General features: G+C 44.5%; 1 protein-coding gene across 3 annotated transcripts in view; it reads left to right on the top strand.

Moving 5' to 3' along the window:
• Positions 1-1,935, top strand: part of Mcm9 (minichromosome maintenance 9 homologous recombination repair factor) — an 88,683-nt gene extending 86,748 nt beyond the window's left edge. For 2 of the 3 annotated variants that reach the window (XR_007590948.1, XM_050137976.1), the window contains exon 13: positions 431-1,935. Coding sequence is in view for 1 of the 3 variants with exons in the window: in XM_050137976.1 (XP_049993933.1) it covers positions 431-452 (22 nt within the window). In the remaining 2 variants the exon portion in view is untranslated. The remainder of the gene's footprint in view (positions 1-430) is intronic. The other variant, XR_007590946.1, reaches the window with a different exon arrangement.
• The last annotated feature ends 16,550 nt before the right edge of the window (positions 1,936-18,485 follow it).

Here is an 18,485-nt window from a genome sequence, read left to right as displayed (position 1 = left end):
ATCAGTTGAAGAAGAACAAATAGACAGCAAAGGAAGATTTTCAAATTTCCTGCCACTCATTGGTCTTTCTTTATTAGCTACTGAGACTTGGATCAGTTTTCTGCTATCTACTGATTGGGACCATGGCCTTCTCTTATGTTCTCTGCTCTTTTCATCTCAGGTCATTGCAACTGCCTTCCTAACAATGTAATTAAAGTAGCTCAACTCCAGTAAGAGTTTAAATGAGCATTTAGCCCTTGAACTCTGGTGTGCTTTGCAGTGTGTTTACCATTAACACTATCCTGAAGGCAGCAATGAACTAACACTCTGTCAGAAGAGTATAGGGTTTTTTGTTTGTTTGTTTGTTTGTCTCTGCTGGGAAAATACAGAATTGTTTCATGTGACCATGAGTGCAAATTTGGAAACACATTCTTGTTTTCATATCTTCCAGGCCCCCAGGCCTTCTCAAATGAAGAGTCTGGAGATTCCTGGGACCACGGAAGAGCTTGGAGATGTGTAAGTGAGTTGCTCAGAGAATGCTCAGAGGATGCTCGGACACCTGCTTACAGGCCCCAGGGAGCTCCTCAGCCAATACATGTGCAGCAGAATCTCCATGCAACTGAAATGAAGGAGTTAGGAGTTTCAACTCTCGTTCAACTTTTCTTCAAAGACTTTGTTCCTTTCAGGATTCACCGAAGTGTTTTCTTTCCAATGTTTGCACTACAGACAGTGAAGCTTCATTTCCTGGAACCACAGGCTGGATGAGAGCCAACTCAAATGCACCCCTGGGCTTCCGGTGGACGAGCGTTCAACCCGCAGACTGGAAGCTGAGGTCTTGGATTGCTTTCTCATTTCTACCAAGTGTCAGGTCACTCTGTGCTCCCTGACATAATTGTCTTACCTCATGCATAACAGATGGCTTTTAGCCCATTTCCTCACTCAGACAGACTTCTAATCAGCTATGAAAAACTGCTGTTATTATCTCTCCTCTTAGAAGATGCTGGTGAGCAAAGTGAGGAGCGTGGCTGTGGAGAGTGGTAGTCTAGGGGTCAAATAGAGAAGCAGCTCAGGAAACTGGGCTTTATTAGTTGAGGGAGAGAAAGTCCAGAAAATGTGAAACTTCAGCTTATTGGTAAATGTTTTTATTAATAATATAAAGGAAATAACAGCGTTGTGCGTGCCTGTCTGGCTTTTGCTGGGGTTTTGAAGATGGGCTTGGGAACAGAATTCTTTGGGAGGTCAGTGTAAGCAGGGCAGAATCCTGGGGTTCATCAGACTCTCCCTTTAGTCTGCAGGGGGAGTCAAGAGGTTTCCACTTACGGAAGGGCCAGTCTTTCAGTGAGCTCACTGTCAGTGCTTGCTGGCACCTCTTCTCCTGAAACCCTGCGAGGTAAGCCAACTGCTAGTACGTACTTCTCCATCACTCCTTCCCTAGCAGAGGAGAATTGCCCTCTGTGCTGCACGTGGGATCTGTCAGCTGAGCTGTTGAAAGAACAGACAATGGAGCCCTCTGTATCACTGCAGAACAAGGGCGGAAAGCCCTGATTTTCACACAACCACATCCGAGACCTGCCATCGCCTGGGGGTGGCCCGATGATCACTTCATAGGTCATTTAGAGTTTTGCACTAATAAAAATCTCTACTTTAATTAGAAAATGAAGTCTAGCCTAATAAGTTAGGGCTTGTGCATGTGTGTGCACGCATGTGTGTGATGTGTGTGCATATGTGTGTGTTTTCTCACATTTTTACATAGGTTTTGCAATACTGAGAGTTGCATGACCAGCTTCAGGCTTCTGTCTGCCCCACTGAGGTACAACAGTAGGCCAGTTATTCTAAATACGTTTTTCCTCTTTTCATATGTACTCTGAGTCTATTGAACAGATGCATTCACTGTGTTTCAATATTTTACTGCACGTACTCAGTGTGTGGCTTACACAGAATATTTACTGAATAAATGATTGGGTTTAAGCCTCTGGAATTCCACTAATAAATACTTCTTAAGTCTGCATCTGCGATCCTATAGCTCACTCCTTTCTTCACACGCAGTCTAGCAAGGATCTCATTTGTCAGCAGAAACCGTCTGCCTATTGCCCTAAGGTCCCAAGTTAGACAAGCATCTCTGCCTCGCACTCACAAAAGCGTGTATCCTTGCCATCTGTGGAAGGCTGCTGACTCGGAAATAACCGAAGCAAACTCACTTGCCAAATAACAAGAACAAAGTGCATGTTTGTAAGTCGGTATTTTTTGTTTATAATCAACTCAGTGGCCTGAAAATTCAAAACTCAATAAACTGGCTGCAGGTTTCTGGGTCACCTCAATAAATGCTCGATAAAGCTGAGAAATAGCCCTCAGCTATGTCTGTAGTCTGTGCATCCAGGAGACCAGGGCCTAAGTGGGCTCGTCTGGCCTCTGAAGATGCACTCAAATCCCAGAGAGCCAGGGCAACCACAGCAAGGCAGGTGTGTGTGTGTGTGTGTGTGTGTGTGTGTGTGTGTGTGTGTTGAAACACATGTACGCGCGTTTCAACTCATGCTGTGTGTTCTTCCTGCTGAAGAGTTGGTAAGGGTCTCAAGCCAGCTTCATCTTGCTGCTGATTAGTTTACCTAAACCCAGCCGGGTGCCTGCAGAAATGCAAGGGTGATTTGCATTTTGAGTTGCAGGGGGCAGTTGCATAAGAGTTAGAAATACATGGTTCTTTTTCTGCTAAAGAAGAAAGGTAGAATTAGAAAAACCTTTTTTACATAGTCAGGCATGGTGGTACAAGTCCTTAATCCCAGCAGAGGTAGGTAGATCTCTATGAATTCAAGGCCAGCCTGGTTTACAGGGTGAGTTCCAGGCCAACCAGAGTTACATGGTAAGACCCTGTCTCAACTACTACTGTTACTACTACAAATAATAATAATAATAATAATAATAAATTTATATATACATGTTGGAGGAAATGTTCAAAAAGGAAGGCTCCGATGGTGGATGCCAGTTCTTTAGGGCATTTCTAGCAACCAGAAATCTTCAGAGCATATTTTGTGAACCACAAAATATTAGTAGTAGTTTTTAATGCTTTTTAAATGTTGAAAAAAGGAAGGAAGGAAAGGAATAATGAAGGAAGGAAGGAGAAAAGCAAGTCACAAGCAATACGTGTGACAGTTTAGTGTGGTGGCACGTGTCTAGAATCCCTGAACCTGAGAGGCTGAGGCAACAGCATGGTGAATTCAAGGGAAGACTTGGATTACACAGCCAGACCCTGTCAAGAGATGGCGAAGAGGCAACAAGATTGTGTGGCTGAGCCAGGGATGGTGTGATACTGTAGATGTTGAAAAGGTCACTGTTTGCCCCTTTAAACAAAAAGCTTACTTACCTCCCTACAATAAACTTAGATTTAGTTCTGTAGAGAAAGAAGACAAATGGGAGTCAATGCTAGCCTAGGACAGATAAAGAAAGCATTCTTTGCATGCCTATAAAATTATAGCATAGTTTTGCCACATAATTCTGTGCTGTAGGCAGAAGGAAGGGTCAGGGCTTGTGAGTTCTGTGCTCTAGGCTGGAGGAAGAGTCAGTGCATGGAGTCTGTGCTCTAGGCAGAAGCAGCTTGCCTTCAGGGTACCTGAGTTTAGGGAAATTGCTTACCTGAGGGCTGTACTGGTAGCCAGTTTTTCGCTGCATGATGGTTAGTGCTGATTGTTACTTTGACAGGATCTAGATGCACCAATGAGAGACACCTCTAGGTATGTCTGTGATGGATTATCCTGATCCCTCAATTGAGTGAAAGACCCACCAAAAATGTGGGCGGTGTCATTCCGTTGGTCTGGAGTCCTGGACTGAACCGAAAGGAGGAAGCCTCTCTTGGCTTCTAGACCTCAGACACCACCTGCTCCTGCCACAGCACACTCCCTTTCACAGTGGATGACATCCTGTAGTCAGATTTTTCTGTCCCGCCTGCCAGCTTCCTAGTCACTACACCAAGACTTATCAATTGTGAAAGCATGAACAATACACTAGGCTTGTTCTTAACTAGCTCTTATAACTTAAATTAACCCATATCTTTTAATGTATGTTCTTTTATCTGACTCGGTTACCTTTACTCTGTTCTCCCCATGCTGCTTCCTCTCCATCTGTCTGTGACTTCCAGCATCTCTGCCTTTCTTCCGAGCATCCTTGCTGCCCGAAAACCCTGCCTAGCTATTGGCCATTCATCTTTTTTATTAAGCCAATCCAAGTGACAAATCTTCACAGTGTACAAAAAGATTATTCCATAATAGCATATTTTACAAGTGTTATTTGCAGCAACACAAGTAACTAAGACAAGATACTCCATGAGAGTCAGGGTGAGTTTCTACAGAAGAAGCTGCATCTTCAAAACATCTTGAAACATCTGAGAAGTGACTCAGAAAAATAATTTGTGAGTTGGGAATTGCTGAAGTCCTTCACAACGGGATCGGCGGAATGCCAGAATTTCTGTCCTGACTTCCCTTGATAATGAACAGCAATGCTGAAGTGTAAGCCAAATATTCCCTTTTCTTCCCAACTTGCTCTTTGGTCACGGCGACAGAAACCCCAAGACAACAGATAATTTGGAACTTTTTTTCCTTAGAAATGACTCATCTCATCACACCTATGGGTGAGAGATCCCAGGGATATAATCTTTTGCTGCACAACCATGTGTCAACAAATATTGAGTTTTGTGTTTACTAATGAAGAGGGAAGAATAGAGTTCAGGACCTACATTTTAGCCTTCTTTACAAGTGAAAACTAGTTCAGTCTGCTAAGAGTACGTTAGGAAGAAAATCCAAACTTTGTTCTTAGCTATAATAGCTTTTAGTCCCATAGTTCCCTATACGCCCACAACATGACCATAACTTGCATCTCTAGAGAATCAAAAATCATTTTAGCCAATAGTTCAGGGCTGAAGGTAATGAACTAGCTGGCATTATCTAACTGTGGGACACCTTTTATGGATTGTAAGGAATCTAAGGATTGTAAGGAATCTGATCATAGCATCTGGCCGCCAGCCATTATTTAGGGATTATCTATCAGGAAAGGAGGGAAGAGAACAGAATGTAGTAGGGCCAGAAATCCGCTCTGTCACACATCTGGTAACACCCTTGGCTGTCTCCATGGGAATCTGTAGTAGAAATAATCCATCAGAGCTCCATGCCAGGTTGACAACCCATGTGCCTATAACCCCTGCTGAGAGGAGAGAGCTTTAGGGCATGGCTCTGCAGCTGGGACATTTCCTCGAGCAGTGGTTCTCATACTTCCTATTGCGGAGACCCCTTAAAACAGTTCTGCATGTTGTGGTGACCCCCAACCATAAAATTATTTCGTTGCTGCCTAATAACTGTAATTTTTCTACTGTTATGAACTGTAATATAAATATCTGATATACGGGATACCTGATATTCACCCCTGTGAAAGGTTCTTTCAACCCCCCAAGGATCGACCCTCATATTGAGAACCACTGCCCTAGAGGAACAACTGAACAAATCCTTAAAGAGGAACGTGGCATTCCCTGTCCCTCCTCCTTCCTCTCCCCCCCCTCCATTTCTCCCTCTATACTTTTAACCAAAACTATGATGTGATCAAACTACCTATGCTCTTAAGACTCTATTCTGCCATACTCAGCAACACGATGCAAACATGATCTAGATGGTTCACTGCGCCCTGCTTTTACCTGGAGATCCAATCTTGGGTCCTCATGCTTGGGCAGCAAGCACTTTACCAACCAAGCTACTTCCATTGCCTCCACAAGTCACTTTAAATCTCATCTAATTCCCAAACCCCAGGGGATTCCTGGTACTGAGAACAATAATGATGAAAGCATGGTTTTTACCTCTACGTGGCTGGTCATTTTGATGCATCCACAAGTCTTCTCCATCAGAAATGCCTGAGTCAACAGACTATGAATAAAGGAACTTAAAATAAGCAGCGAGTTGGGTGCTGCTGGTCTCCCAGCCTTGGATAAGCCCAGGGAAGCCCTAGAGACAATGTAAAGTGGACAAAGTCGAGTTTCAAACAATACCACTTACAACAGCTCCTTCTGTTCTAAGCCACAGCCCCTTTCTCTCCTACTCACAAGTTCCAGGCTCCTGACTGAGGACCTGCATAGATCTCTGGGGATTCATACTTTGTTTTCTCTCCAAGTTTTCCGTTGTTGCTTTCATTTTATTGAATCGGGATCTCGCTGTGTACATAGGCTGATCTTGAACTTTGCAGTCTCCTGATTTAGCCTCCTCAGTCCTTGGATTAGAGGCCTTTGCCACCACCGCCTGGTCTGGTGGCAGTTCTTTTGTTTTATTATTTGATCATTTACTGGTGGTGTTTGGGAAATGTGCATGTGCGTGTGTCTGTGACATGTGTGTATGGACACAGTATGTCACAGCATGTATGTGGGTGTGAGAGGACAACCTTGTGGAAACAATTCTCTCTTTCCACTCTTATGAGGGTTCTGGGGATCGAACCTAGGTTAACAGTCTTGTATGGCCAGCAGCTTTACCACTGAGCCTTCTCACCAGCCCCTGGCTGCATTTTTTAAATGGCTTCATTGACACCTAATAATATGCCATAAAGCTCACCCATTTTCTAGGTACAGTGCGATAACTGACCCACCAGACACAGGTCTAAGAAGCTGGCAAATGACAGAACTCTAACTCAAGTCCAAGGCGTGTGCTTCCAAATTCCTTTTGTTGCTTCCAGGTTCCTGGTCTTTGGTACATTTTCACTGTGGCATAGAAATGTTAGTCATGGACATTTAGAGAAAAAGCCACAAAGATCGTTTCTCATGCGCTCTGCTTTCCTGTGTGTTTGGTTTGGTTTGGTTTGGTTTGGTTTGGTTTGGTTTTTAGCATCCACCAGAGGGCACTACAAAAATAGGTCTTTGACTTGCTTGTTGAGCAGCTCAAGAAAGAGAATGAAGTCGCTTGACTGCACCCTGGGAGTTTCCATAGGACTTTCCTCTTGGACAGTAGCAAATGGCAATGAGAGTAAAAGCCAAAACTGTTGGAGTGCACTTTGGGAGCCTATGCGTAGACTTCTCAGGCCTAAAGTGCTTCCTTTTATTAAAAAGTATAATCAAAGGAGAACTTATTTAAGAAGCTGGAGGAAGCCGGGCGGTGGTGGCACATGCCTTTAATCCCAGCACTCGGGAGGCAGAGGCAGGCGGATCTCTGTGAGTTCGAGACCAGCCTGGTCTACAAGAGCTAGTTCCAGGACAGGCTCCAAAACCACAGAGAAACCCTGTCTCGAGAAAACCAGTCTCGAAAAACCCAAAAAAAAAAAAAAAAAAAAAAAAGAAGAAGAAGAAGAAGAAGCTGGAGGATTTGGGGTTGTGAGCCTTTAATGACTGAGCCATCTCTCCAGCCAGTGTATGCCTTTAATCCTATTACTCGGGAGGCAGAGGCAGGCGAATTTCTGTGAGTTCGAGGTCAACTTGGTCTACAAGAGCTAGTTCCAGGATAGGCTCCAAAGGTACAGAGAAATTTTGTCTTGAAAAACCAAAACCAAAACTAAACAAACAAACAAAAAAGAAGCTGGAGGAGTTCTTATCTTACAACAGTTTGATTCAACAGATAGAAAGTAATAAAAAGATTAAGGTAATTTGGATAATATTTTACATTTTTAACACAATGAAATAGAAACATGCCTCCCCCACTATGTGTGTCTGTTCCTGTGTGAGTCAGGCAAGCATGTGCACAGAACCCGTGCAGAGGTCCGAGGACAACCTCAGGTGTCTGTCCTTTCATTTGCTTCTGTAGCTGGCTCCTGCTGGTCTTCCTGGCATATGCTGGTCTATCGCCCATCTTGCCATAGCAGCCCTGAGCTCTTACTCAGATTCTGGGAATCCAACTCAGATTCTCAAGATTACAAGGCCAGTACTTCAATGACTGAGCCACGTCTTCAGCCCAAGCTCTTAAGTTCTTACCCAAACCCAGTATTTGCTTAGTTGTGATTACTTCAGTAATAACTCCGTGCTCTAGTTTGGATCTGGAATGTCTTCAAAGACTCATGTGTGAAAGGCCTGGTCCCTGTCCTGGTGCTACTGGGCAACAGTGGAACCTAAAGAAAAGTTCTAGGTCTGGGGTAAGTGATGCCCTCAAAGGGGTTAGGCAATGCTGGTCCTTTCTTCTCTCTTTTATTTTAATGCCTAGTGTAACAGGGTCCCAGATCTTAGTAGGCCCCAAGACCTTTAGCACAACCAACTCCATTGTGGAAGTGTCATTTAGGCTATAAAACTCAGCACATAGACAGCACCACCTGCCAAAACTAGAACAAAGGCTAATCCATCAAAGTCCATAGTTCTACAAAAGCCTGTGAATTCACTAACCTTGCTTTTCAGCTTCTGTAGTTCTGCTTCTGGCTAACTGTTCTTGTTAACTGAAGTATGTCAACCCAGGATGTGGTTTTTGTGTTTAAAAGCTCACCCTGAGAAAGGCTCAGTGCTACACTGGGATCCTGAACCCCCGAGTAGTTGACAGCCAGCTAAGAAAGACTTTCTATTGGTGTTAACCCGTGTCTGAGCAGTGTTCTCTGGTGAAGACCCCACAACACCAGCTGCCATGAAGCTGACTCCTTGATCCCTCACCCACTTTTCTATTAGTCACAGGCTCCCAAGCTGTGGGAACCAGTCGAGCACAGGTTAAACCTTCCAGAGTGTTTGGCAAAATAAACCTGCCCTCTTTTTTAGTTGATTAATCTTAGGTTTTTATTACAGTTATAGGAATCTGAGCAACACATTCAGTACTGACAACTAAGATTATCTTTCGAGAAATAATTTTGTCATGATATATTTCCAGTGACCAGAACTAAAAAAGATTGAATTTAGTTGTCAGTTTTGACTCTAAGAGGGGCTCAGCTTCATGGTCTTCAGGGTCTGGAGAGCAGATGCAAGCTAGGTTTCTTCCAACTGAATGCTTCCTTCACCCACTTCATTTGGGGGGGGGTGTCAGATAAATGGGTGGCTAGATGGATATGTGGGGTTTGCTCAACAGTGAGGATGGCAGCCCCTGGGAGGGATTTTTGGGGAGCTTACTGATGAATTGTGTGAGCAATGCACCGTGGGGCCACATGTCTGGTGTGCTGTCTATTCATGAACAGCATAATCCCTGGAATCCTGGCTGCAGCATTAGACCCAGCACTTAGCCAGCTTCACAAGATGAGCTTCAGGATTGGCTCTCTCTGCACCTGCTGGGTATCATGTAGCATTCTGCATCATGTTTCTTTTAATGCAGAAAGTGGTACCACTAATAATGTTGCTGTTTACCACCTCCTATCAAATAGAAGGAAGCATGCTAGACTGATGTGAAGTGCTGAAGTACCGCTTTGAAACAGTCCTTTTGTACACAGTGAAGATGTGTTGCTCTCATTGTTAATAGAAAGCTGGCTGGCCAATGGCTAGGTGGAATTTTTGGAGCAGAGAGAATGCTGGGAAGAAGAAGGGCAAGGTCTGAGGAGATGCCAAGAAATGACGTGAGACATAGACGGAACAGGAAGGGAAGTGTGCATGTGAGGTAAATGGGCCTAGGGCAGCTCATAGATAAATAGAAATGGGCTAATTGAAACTATAAGAGCTAGCTAAAAGTAAGCCTAAGCTATCGACTGAGCATTTATGAGTAATATTAAATCTCTGTGTGGTTATGTGGGAACTGGCTGGCGGGACAGAAAAGTCCACCTATACTGTGCCTGAAGGACAAAGGGGAAGAGAGGCCGAGGCAAAGACCCAAAGATGGAGCAACAGAGAGGAGGAAGAACATCAGAAGAGGGAGACGAAAGAATCTCTGTTGCACCGGTGTGGTCCTATCTGCCTTTACTCAAATGTGTGCAAGGCCATCTTTATCTGTATTCATCTTTATTCTAGACACCTCCATGTGTCTTTTCCTGGGACAATGAATTCTAGAGTTGCCTGGCAATTTGGAATGGCCATACCATTTTCCTATGTCTGGTGAGGACGATACCTAGTCCGAGATGTGCTGGCTGAGCATGCTGAAGTCTCCACATGAGGGCAACAGGACCGGACAGAATGAGCAAGTTATGGACTCCTCGAGAACCCAGAAGGAACTCAAGTAAAGATGGTAGGTATAGAGTCTGCTCAGAGCAGGGATAAGGGCAAGACCATGCTAGCAACTGTACTCTTCTTGAAAAATCAATATCTAAACTACAAACATGACTATCACTCATGGTTTGAATGGATTCTCTCCACACCACCACAGCCACCACAAAGTTCTTATAATGGGACTGTAATTCCTTTGTGTGACAGTGTTGGTCAGAGGAGCACAGTGAGAGGTGTTTAGGTCATTAATGGGCCAGAGTCCTCCTGGATGAAACGATCAAGGTTCTTAGATACTCTGCTATGGCCACTGTGAATGAGTATTAAGGAAAGTTGAACATCCATAGCTGATTGGCTCAAAATTAAGAATGCAGTCTATAGCCGGACGATTGAGGAGTGTGTGATTACACAGGTACTGTGTCCTTGGAAGACATAAACTAGACTTTGCGGGCCTTGAATACTGTGGTTTGAATGCCTAGAAGAATGAACTAGGACCAACAGTTTTATGTAAATACATGTAAATATTGGGCAAGCCTGACAGGGCTTGAAGCCTCTCTCATTTGCATAAACAGCTGGAGGGAGAGCCTCCTTGGGAAGTTACTTTATGTAAACTAGTTTCTTTGATCTTTCCATGCCCAATTTTATTTTCCAATGCAATGAAAAAACTGTATTTTCTTTTCTTTTTTAAACAAAGCCTCCCATTTTCTTTTGAACTCTTTTTAAGTGAGCTTTGGTTGATGAAACAGAAAAGAGTCCAATAAACTAGTACCAAATGAACATTATTCCACAATTGGAAACACCAACACAAATACCCTTTGGATAAAATCTAGTCTTTGACAAGATCGTAATTGGTTGCCTATATGGGTAAATCCCGTTAATGACGACTGGTCATAATGGTGGGACTTTAATTTGGACTCACAGAGTGGATTTACAGGTTTGGGCTCTTCCTCTTACTGGCCCCTTCCCAGGATCTGGTATTTTCTGAAAACAGATGGCTTTGGTTGTGAAGAAAATTACACAGTTAAAGGTTTTCTGCCCCCCCCCCATTGTTTACAAATGTCTACCAGAATAATCTTGGGAGGAGAGAAAAAGGAAAGAAAGAGAAGTTTGTTTTTTTTGTTTTTTTTTTGTTTTTTTACAAAGAAGAGAATTTGCCTCTGGTCATGCCTAACTCAAGTGTCCCGCATTATTTATTCTGCAGTGTGGTTAAACAGACAAGAAATACCTCGTGACATGTTTTCAGCAATGGTATGGAGCATCTGTTTCGCCATTCACTCTGCCAAGTGCAATGCTAGGTTCTTTCTATGGATAATCTCATGTGTTCATCACAACTACCCAGTAACACAAGAACCACAATTCTTATCCATCCTAATGAAACTGAGGCTTCAAAGCAGCTTGCCCAGATCATACAGCAAATAAGTGTTTGCGGCAGAATTTGAATTCAGGTAGTGAGACAGTAGGAGCCTTACTGGCTTAAACTATTCTTATTTAATTTATGTAAAACCTCTATGAGTTTTTTACTTCCCTTTTGCAGATGAGATAACTGGTTTAGACTAGTTAATTGGCCTGAGGTTGTAGCTATGACATAATGCAGTTAAAAATCACGTCTGGTGTTACTGGGCCCTCAAGCCTTGTTTTTCCCATTAAACAGATGATGCATTGGTTTTCCTCCTCCCAAAGGCCGCTTTAAAAACAGAAGGGAAGTCGAATCAACACTCAGCCGGAGTCATTTAACAACAGCTGATCCCTCCTGCCAACCTCTGACTTCCAGGAAGACTCCAGGGTCTGTGTTTTTTTGTCCCTTCCTGCAAAGTCTCTGGGATGGCACTGGACACAGGTTAGATAATCAGGGCTCATTTTCTGATAGGGATAAAAACATGGAACACACACTGAGAGGTTCTGGGGGGCGCCAGCCGACAGCTGTGCAGGATCTGGATGTCAGAATAGGGAACGTGAGATCTTCAATGTGCGAGTCTTTTCTGGGCTGCTTAAGGGCTTTCACTCCAAGGGTTTGTTTTATTCTCTACCGCTTAGAATGGGCACTATCCCAACTTGATGAAGTTCTTGCAACTTCAGAGTTAGAGTGTTGTGCCCAAATCCATGGTTCCCCACAAAAGCCAACAAAGGAGACCCAGTCCCATATATAAAAGCAAAGAGCCTTTATTTCTATCAAGTTTGCAAACTGTCTCTCCGCCTGTCCAATGTATTGGAATATCCGGAGAGCCCCGAGCTCAATTAGAATTGGGTTTTTATAGTAGTAAAGGTGGAAGTGAGGGGTCTCTGAGGTTCAGGACCCCTGATTGGCTGACATTTGTCTAGGGGTGTCCTGGTAAAGTGCGCTGGCAGGTGATCCCATCTACAGTGGTTGGAATGCCAGGCATTTCCTTTAAATGGTCTGCTCTTGGGTTGGGGGTCAGGTAATCTCGGCCTGCTAGGCATTGTCTCAGGTCAGACCCCATTTAGATGTATCTATGGCCATAGTCCCAGGTGATAATGGTTGGAAGTAAAGAACTTCCTTTGGGTGAGCTGCTCAGACTTAGCTTTCATGGCTGGCCCCCACAAGAGCCGATCCTCTCTCTCTCAGTATACACACATGCAGTGTGTAAAGGGTTAATGACCCCAAAGTCTAGTGTGGACTAAGTCTACTGTGCAGGCCTAGGATCCGGGAGTCCTAGATAAGGGAGTCTAAAGGATAGTGTGACCTCCTAAACTAAGCAGGTCATAAAAAAAAGGCCAACATACCCACCTGCATTGGTACCCGCAGCTCTGAGACTGGAGGAGAACAATCCTGCACAAGGCCCACCTTCCACCCTATAGCCTCCCACTCCCTGGGCAAGGTGCTCCCCAACTCTGTTCCCCAGGAGAGGCTGATGTGATGCCCTTCATTGTTCTGATCACAGGGCAACCTGCTCCTGTTGAGGTCAGGTTGTTCCTTCTTTTATTTCGGTTCTTTTCCTTCCGTTGCCTCCACCCACTGCACTAACAGTGTACATTTAACTGTTATCTTAGGATGAGGAGTCACGGGACTATTCGGAGCAAACATTGGTGACAGTTGTCTCAAAACTGACCATCTCAGCCAGGGAGTTGGTCAACCAAGGAAAACCTGAATTTTGCATTTGAAATACAAGAAAGACTTTCTTATATGTTATTTATTTATCTAGCTTGATGATCTGGCCTCAAAGTGGTGGTTCTCCTGCCTAAGTCTTGCTAGGATTGAAGGCATGCACCCCTATGCCTGACACGGTATCTGTTAGTTTCCACCTCGGCAGCAACCTGCCTCTGCCACCAAAGCAATTAAGTTACGTCATCACTGGCCGCCGGGCACCTTCCCACCTCAGCTATGTGACGTGTGCACCCCTTAAAGGAGCCGGCCAAGCACAATGTACACTCTTGCCTCTTGTTCCGCTTGCCTCACTTCTTCCCCTTGTCTCTTCCCTGTCCACACTGTCTCTCTGCCCGTCTGTCTCTCTGTTTCTCTCATGCCCACACTCTGATCTGGCCTCTCCTTCTTTCACTCTCTTCCTCCCTCAAAAAACTTCTTGCATGAACTCTGTTTGCTTAGTGACATACTTGGGCAGAGCCCGCCAAAAGGTACCCACTTCCTTTTTTTTTTATCCTCTATCTTTAATACGAGTAACTACTTTGGCAATATAAACAGTTAATGCTAATTTATTTGTGTGTGGGGGAACATTTCTAAATAGGGGCTATGATTAAGATACTTCAGATGCAGCCTAAAACTCTTCAGAACACGTTTAGGGTGAAACACTAACTTCGGCCAAGAAGAGCAAGCCAGTTGACTGCGTGGAAAAGTGCACAGTATCAGGGCTCCGAGAGCTGGAGGTTCTGTTTCCTTTTCTCTTTTTTCTGTTTTACAATGGAAAGGAAAGACAGACGCCACGGTGCAAGCCTCTAGCCAGGGTGGGCCGGGGTAGCTTTGAAAGCGTGTTATCAGAAGTTGCTGTGAGGAAATGCCCCTTATCACAGGTCACCTGCGCCAGCCACCGCCAGCCGGCTCCAATTGCCTTCCCCTGAAAAGAGCCGGCGTTGTTCAGTGAGCTGGTCCCGGTGGGGCACGCGGGATGCAAAGAGAGCCAGATTTGGGTCAGAACACTGCTGGCTGCCCTCAAGCTGGTTCTCGTGGCAAGGCTCTGGTTCCCTACTTTGTTTTCTGTTCCCCCTCAGGCTGTGGAGCCAGAACTCAGGAAACTGCTCACTTAAACTCTTGACATTTTCTCTAGCCTGTATTTTTTCCCTCTGAGGTCTTTCGAGCTATGGATTGTTCACTGTTGTGTTCTGCGTTGCTGGTGGAACTCCAAGCATCTGCCCAGAAACTCTCCCAAACGGGAAGAAAGCCAAATGCTGACCTATGGGTGAAAATACAAACAATCGGGCCTAAAAAGGTTCATTTCTAGAGCTGAGAAGCTGGGAACACCAACCAGATCAAAAGTTGGCAGGCGCGGAGAAACGGAGGCTCACTGGAGACCACCCAGGCACTGAGCTGACTCAGTTCCCTAAGCAAGGAAGCTAGGAAAAGCTGGACACCAAGTCCTGGCACCTGTGCCCTGCAGTGCGGCTGAGCAGGGGAGCGCAGATGCCTCAACTGTAGCTCATAGGGCCAAGGGCTTTGGAGTGAGGCTCGAGATGCAGGGCTGGCTTTTATGGTCACTGGGCCGTGCTGAGAGGCATAGCTCAGCCATTTCAGACACCAATCTTCCTCCCTAGAACGTGCATTCTTTAGTGTTTTACTTGATGAGTAATAATTATCATTCCATCCCTCTTTTAACCACTGGCTTTTTATCCTCCATGGTTAATTTTCTTCATCCTGTTTTCTAGATTTTTCCTTCCTGGAGAGGTCCTGTTTTCCTCAGTATGTCCCCATCCCTCAGAAGAAGTCATTGTTCACCCTGTCAGCCTCTGTCTTCCAATTCTCTGACTTGAACGGGCTCGACCTGTTACTCTACTAGGCCTCCCCTGGGCAGTCACTCTCACAACAGACAGGGGCGTATAACAAGGGTGTGGCACAAAGGAGGCCCTGAGCGTGTGACGTCCCCAATGAGTGTGTGCTGTTGACATGGCCATGGTCATATCAAGGACCTTAACCTCAGACTCAGAAAGAAATACCAAAGCCTTCCCTTCTGGTCCGAGTGTGGATGCTAACTGTATGCCAAAAGCTCCACCATCGCTTTCTGGCCCCAACCCAGGATGTTTACATCCTGAAGACCTCGCTCCTACAGAGACTGGTCCTACAAATTAAACTTCCTGTCTCCCTGATCCAGCTGTACTCCATAAACCCTGCCTTCTTGTTTATTTGTATGTAATAGCCACACCTCCTTATTCAACTGTGTGCAGTAACCCTGCCTCCCAGTCCAGTTTCTATAATAAACACAGTCTATTTAATAAACTCCTTTGGGGAGGAGGAGGCTGTGTTTTCTCCAGCAGAGGGCCCAGACCACCCAAACCCGGCTTCCTGTCCATGTGTCCATCTGTCTTCAGGTCTGTCCTTTGAGCTGTGCTGGACATGGAACTAGAATGCCACGGCCTAGCTGATAGGACGTTCCATCATGGTATTCCTCCTCTCCTGATTCAAGAGAAGGGGCTTTTCTGGCTTGACTCTGTAAGCTCAGAACCCATTCACAACACTGGAAACAGCACTCCTCAAAGGAAAGTCTATCTGCCAGCCAGACACTGGGCACTTGGGATCCCTTGTCCTGAGGAAGGTAGAAGAGAAACACTAAGTTGTGAACTGTGGACCTTCGTGTCAAAGTCATATACCCAGCAATTTCGCTTCCCTGGTTCAGAAGGAGAAGCTTACTTCTTTATTCCTGTCTCTTCATCTCACAGCTGAGGGCATCCAAATATTGACCAGATCCTTTATCCCCAAACCCACTAACACTTTTCTTGTTTGCCTTGCCCGGGACACTGCCATTCCTTGTCTAATTCCTGTATATACTCATTTTATCCAGTGTGGGATCACAGAGGGGCTGCACTCTGCTGTAAAACATGCTAGACTTCATTTTGTAGAAATTTGCCAGCCTGGCATATATGTATGTGATGAACATTAGGACAATAAATGCTTCCTAGAGAAGTTTTAAAAATCCAGTTAACAACATATCTGCTTTAAGGCATCTCCAGCCACTTAGGCAGAGCACAGGCCCCATCAATTCCACCTTGTATCATGGTTTTAGCAAGCAGGGTGTCTGGTGGTCAATCTCATCGAGAGCCACAAAACTCCCCCACCCCCGGTTTCTGTTTCCTTAGCTTTATCCCTCCAGCTGGCTCCTCACCTCATACCAAGGCTCTTTAGTTGGGTCCACAATCCCTACTGAGTAGGGTAGATATTATTCCAAGCACTGAGGGTGTCCAGAGAATGATAAAGTAGAACTCTAGAGCAGGCCATTTCTACAGACTTATAAGCATGTATAGAAGTGGTGGAGGCAGAGAAATAGTTCCCTAAAAATGCCTGTATCCTGATGTCTGGAACCAGAGCCTCTGTGGCTTTACATAGCAAAAAAGACTTTGTAGGTTGTTTAAATTGGGGGGTTTGAGGTTGTAGGATTGTTTATCTTGGATACCCTGGGTGGGCTTAATTTAGAAGAAGCCCTTATAAGGGCCTGCGTCACAGAAACCCTTAGAAGGCATCTCCCCTTTTAACTACTGGCCTTTTTACCCTCCGTAGTTAATTTTCTTTATCCTAACTGTTTCTGTGATCAGGGGACATAAACCAACAGACAGACTCTAGAAAAGATACCAGAAGTAGCTTCTTGAAGCATCTGGAGGGAACCAAACTGCTGCCCCATTTGGGACTTCCGGCCTCCAGGACTATAAGAATGAACTTATTGTTTAAGTTACTAAGTGGCAATATGTTATAGCCATGATAGGAAGCAAAAAGTATAAAGCAGGAAAAGGAAAATTGATCAGAGGCCTATCAATACAATCTGGATTTTTAAAAAGAAAAACTACAGGAGCTCAAAACCAAGTGTGGTCAGCTGGGATACAGGGAACTTCTGAATGTAAGGAGATTCCCAGATGTCTCTGTGCGGTCCAGTGTGGTCATCTGCTAGCCGCAGGAGTCTGTAAGGATGCCATGGATTCTTCAGCCATGTTCAAAACCTGGGATTTTATTTCATTTTTTTTATTACTTCCCAATCTGCTCTTCCTTCTGTCTTCCCACAGGAAACAACATCACCATGAATCTTCTACACAAGCTGGAAGCAGTGATCTTTCATGCACGGGCTGCCAGTGTTTTCTGCACTAGTGGGTGTGTGGTTGACCATCAGAACAAATTCATGATTGTTGTGATTTCTTCCAATGTAGTGTTTCCATTTGTTTTAAGCTAAACTCATTAACAGAAATGCTTCAAATTTTTTTTCAAAAAGTGTTTCCAGGTCTAAATTTTGAAATTCTAGAATTAAAGTGTCTACCTAGACAAGCTAGAAGAGAAGTTACTTTGCACATGGTGCCATAAAACAACGGGGTGGCTTTTTAGAATATGTAAAGGTCACTTCAAGGTCATAATTGAGGCACCCACTTTTGGCCATCCAGAAGGAAAAATCCAATAAAAGATTAAAAATATATACTCCCTTCAGAAGACTATATATATATATATAGTATATATATCCCCAATTACTGCTCTAGAATATACAACTTCCCTCTGTAATACTCTTTCACTGTTGAATGGTATCATACACTGATCTAGCCTTGGGCCCTGGAGATTTGTCTAAGACCTGTGGATGCCTGAAGCTGAAGACAGTATCAGCCTCAGTCCATTCTGCCTTTGTCTATGCATACGTACCTACGATAAAGCTCATAGGCAAAGTGAGGTTAACAGCAAACATAACTGGGATAACTGGAACAATATTCCTGCAATGATTAATCTTCATTATCATCTCGACTAGGCTTAGAACCATGTAGGAAGTGGTTAGACCACAATTCTGGGCATGTCTGTGAGGGCAGAACCAGCATAGATTAACCAAGGAGGGGATAGTGAATTTTAAGCTAGGCATCAACATCCCATGACCCAGGAGCCTACACTATGAAAAGGGAGAGAGAAATGAAGAAGAACACAGAGGGACTACATTCCTCCTCTTCTGCTTCCTGCTAGGCTATGAAGGGAGCAACTTCCCCACTGTGGTGTCCTGCCCAGTAGGTGGAACAGAAGAACCGCAGACTGAACCCTCTGAGACTGTGAGCCTAAAGAACCCCCTTCTCCCTTAAATAGTTCCTGTTGGGTATTTGATTAGAGTGAGGACAATGTAATGGATTTAATAATGTAGTTGATATTTGGTGACTATCTGATCTCTCAAAATATCTGTGTTTTTACTCATTCACTTAAGGAAGGCGGTTAATGGCTTCAGATAGTTGACATGTGTGACGTGATAACATCAATATTTGATATTCGTGAACTTTATGGCCACTAATTATATCAAGATTTCCTAACATGAGTGTTGTGATACCATGACAGTTGATCTGC

Source organism: Alexandromys fortis, unplaced genomic scaffold, assembly GCF_014885135.2.
Source record: "Alexandromys fortis isolate MF-2015 unplaced genomic scaffold, M_Fortis_MF-2015_v1.1 scaffold_14, whole genome shotgun sequence".
NCBI lineage: Eukaryota > Metazoa > Chordata > Mammalia > Rodentia > Cricetidae > Alexandromys > Alexandromys fortis.
Note: the sequence above shows the minus strand (reverse complement) of the source record. Positions and strands in the feature narration are given on the sequence as shown.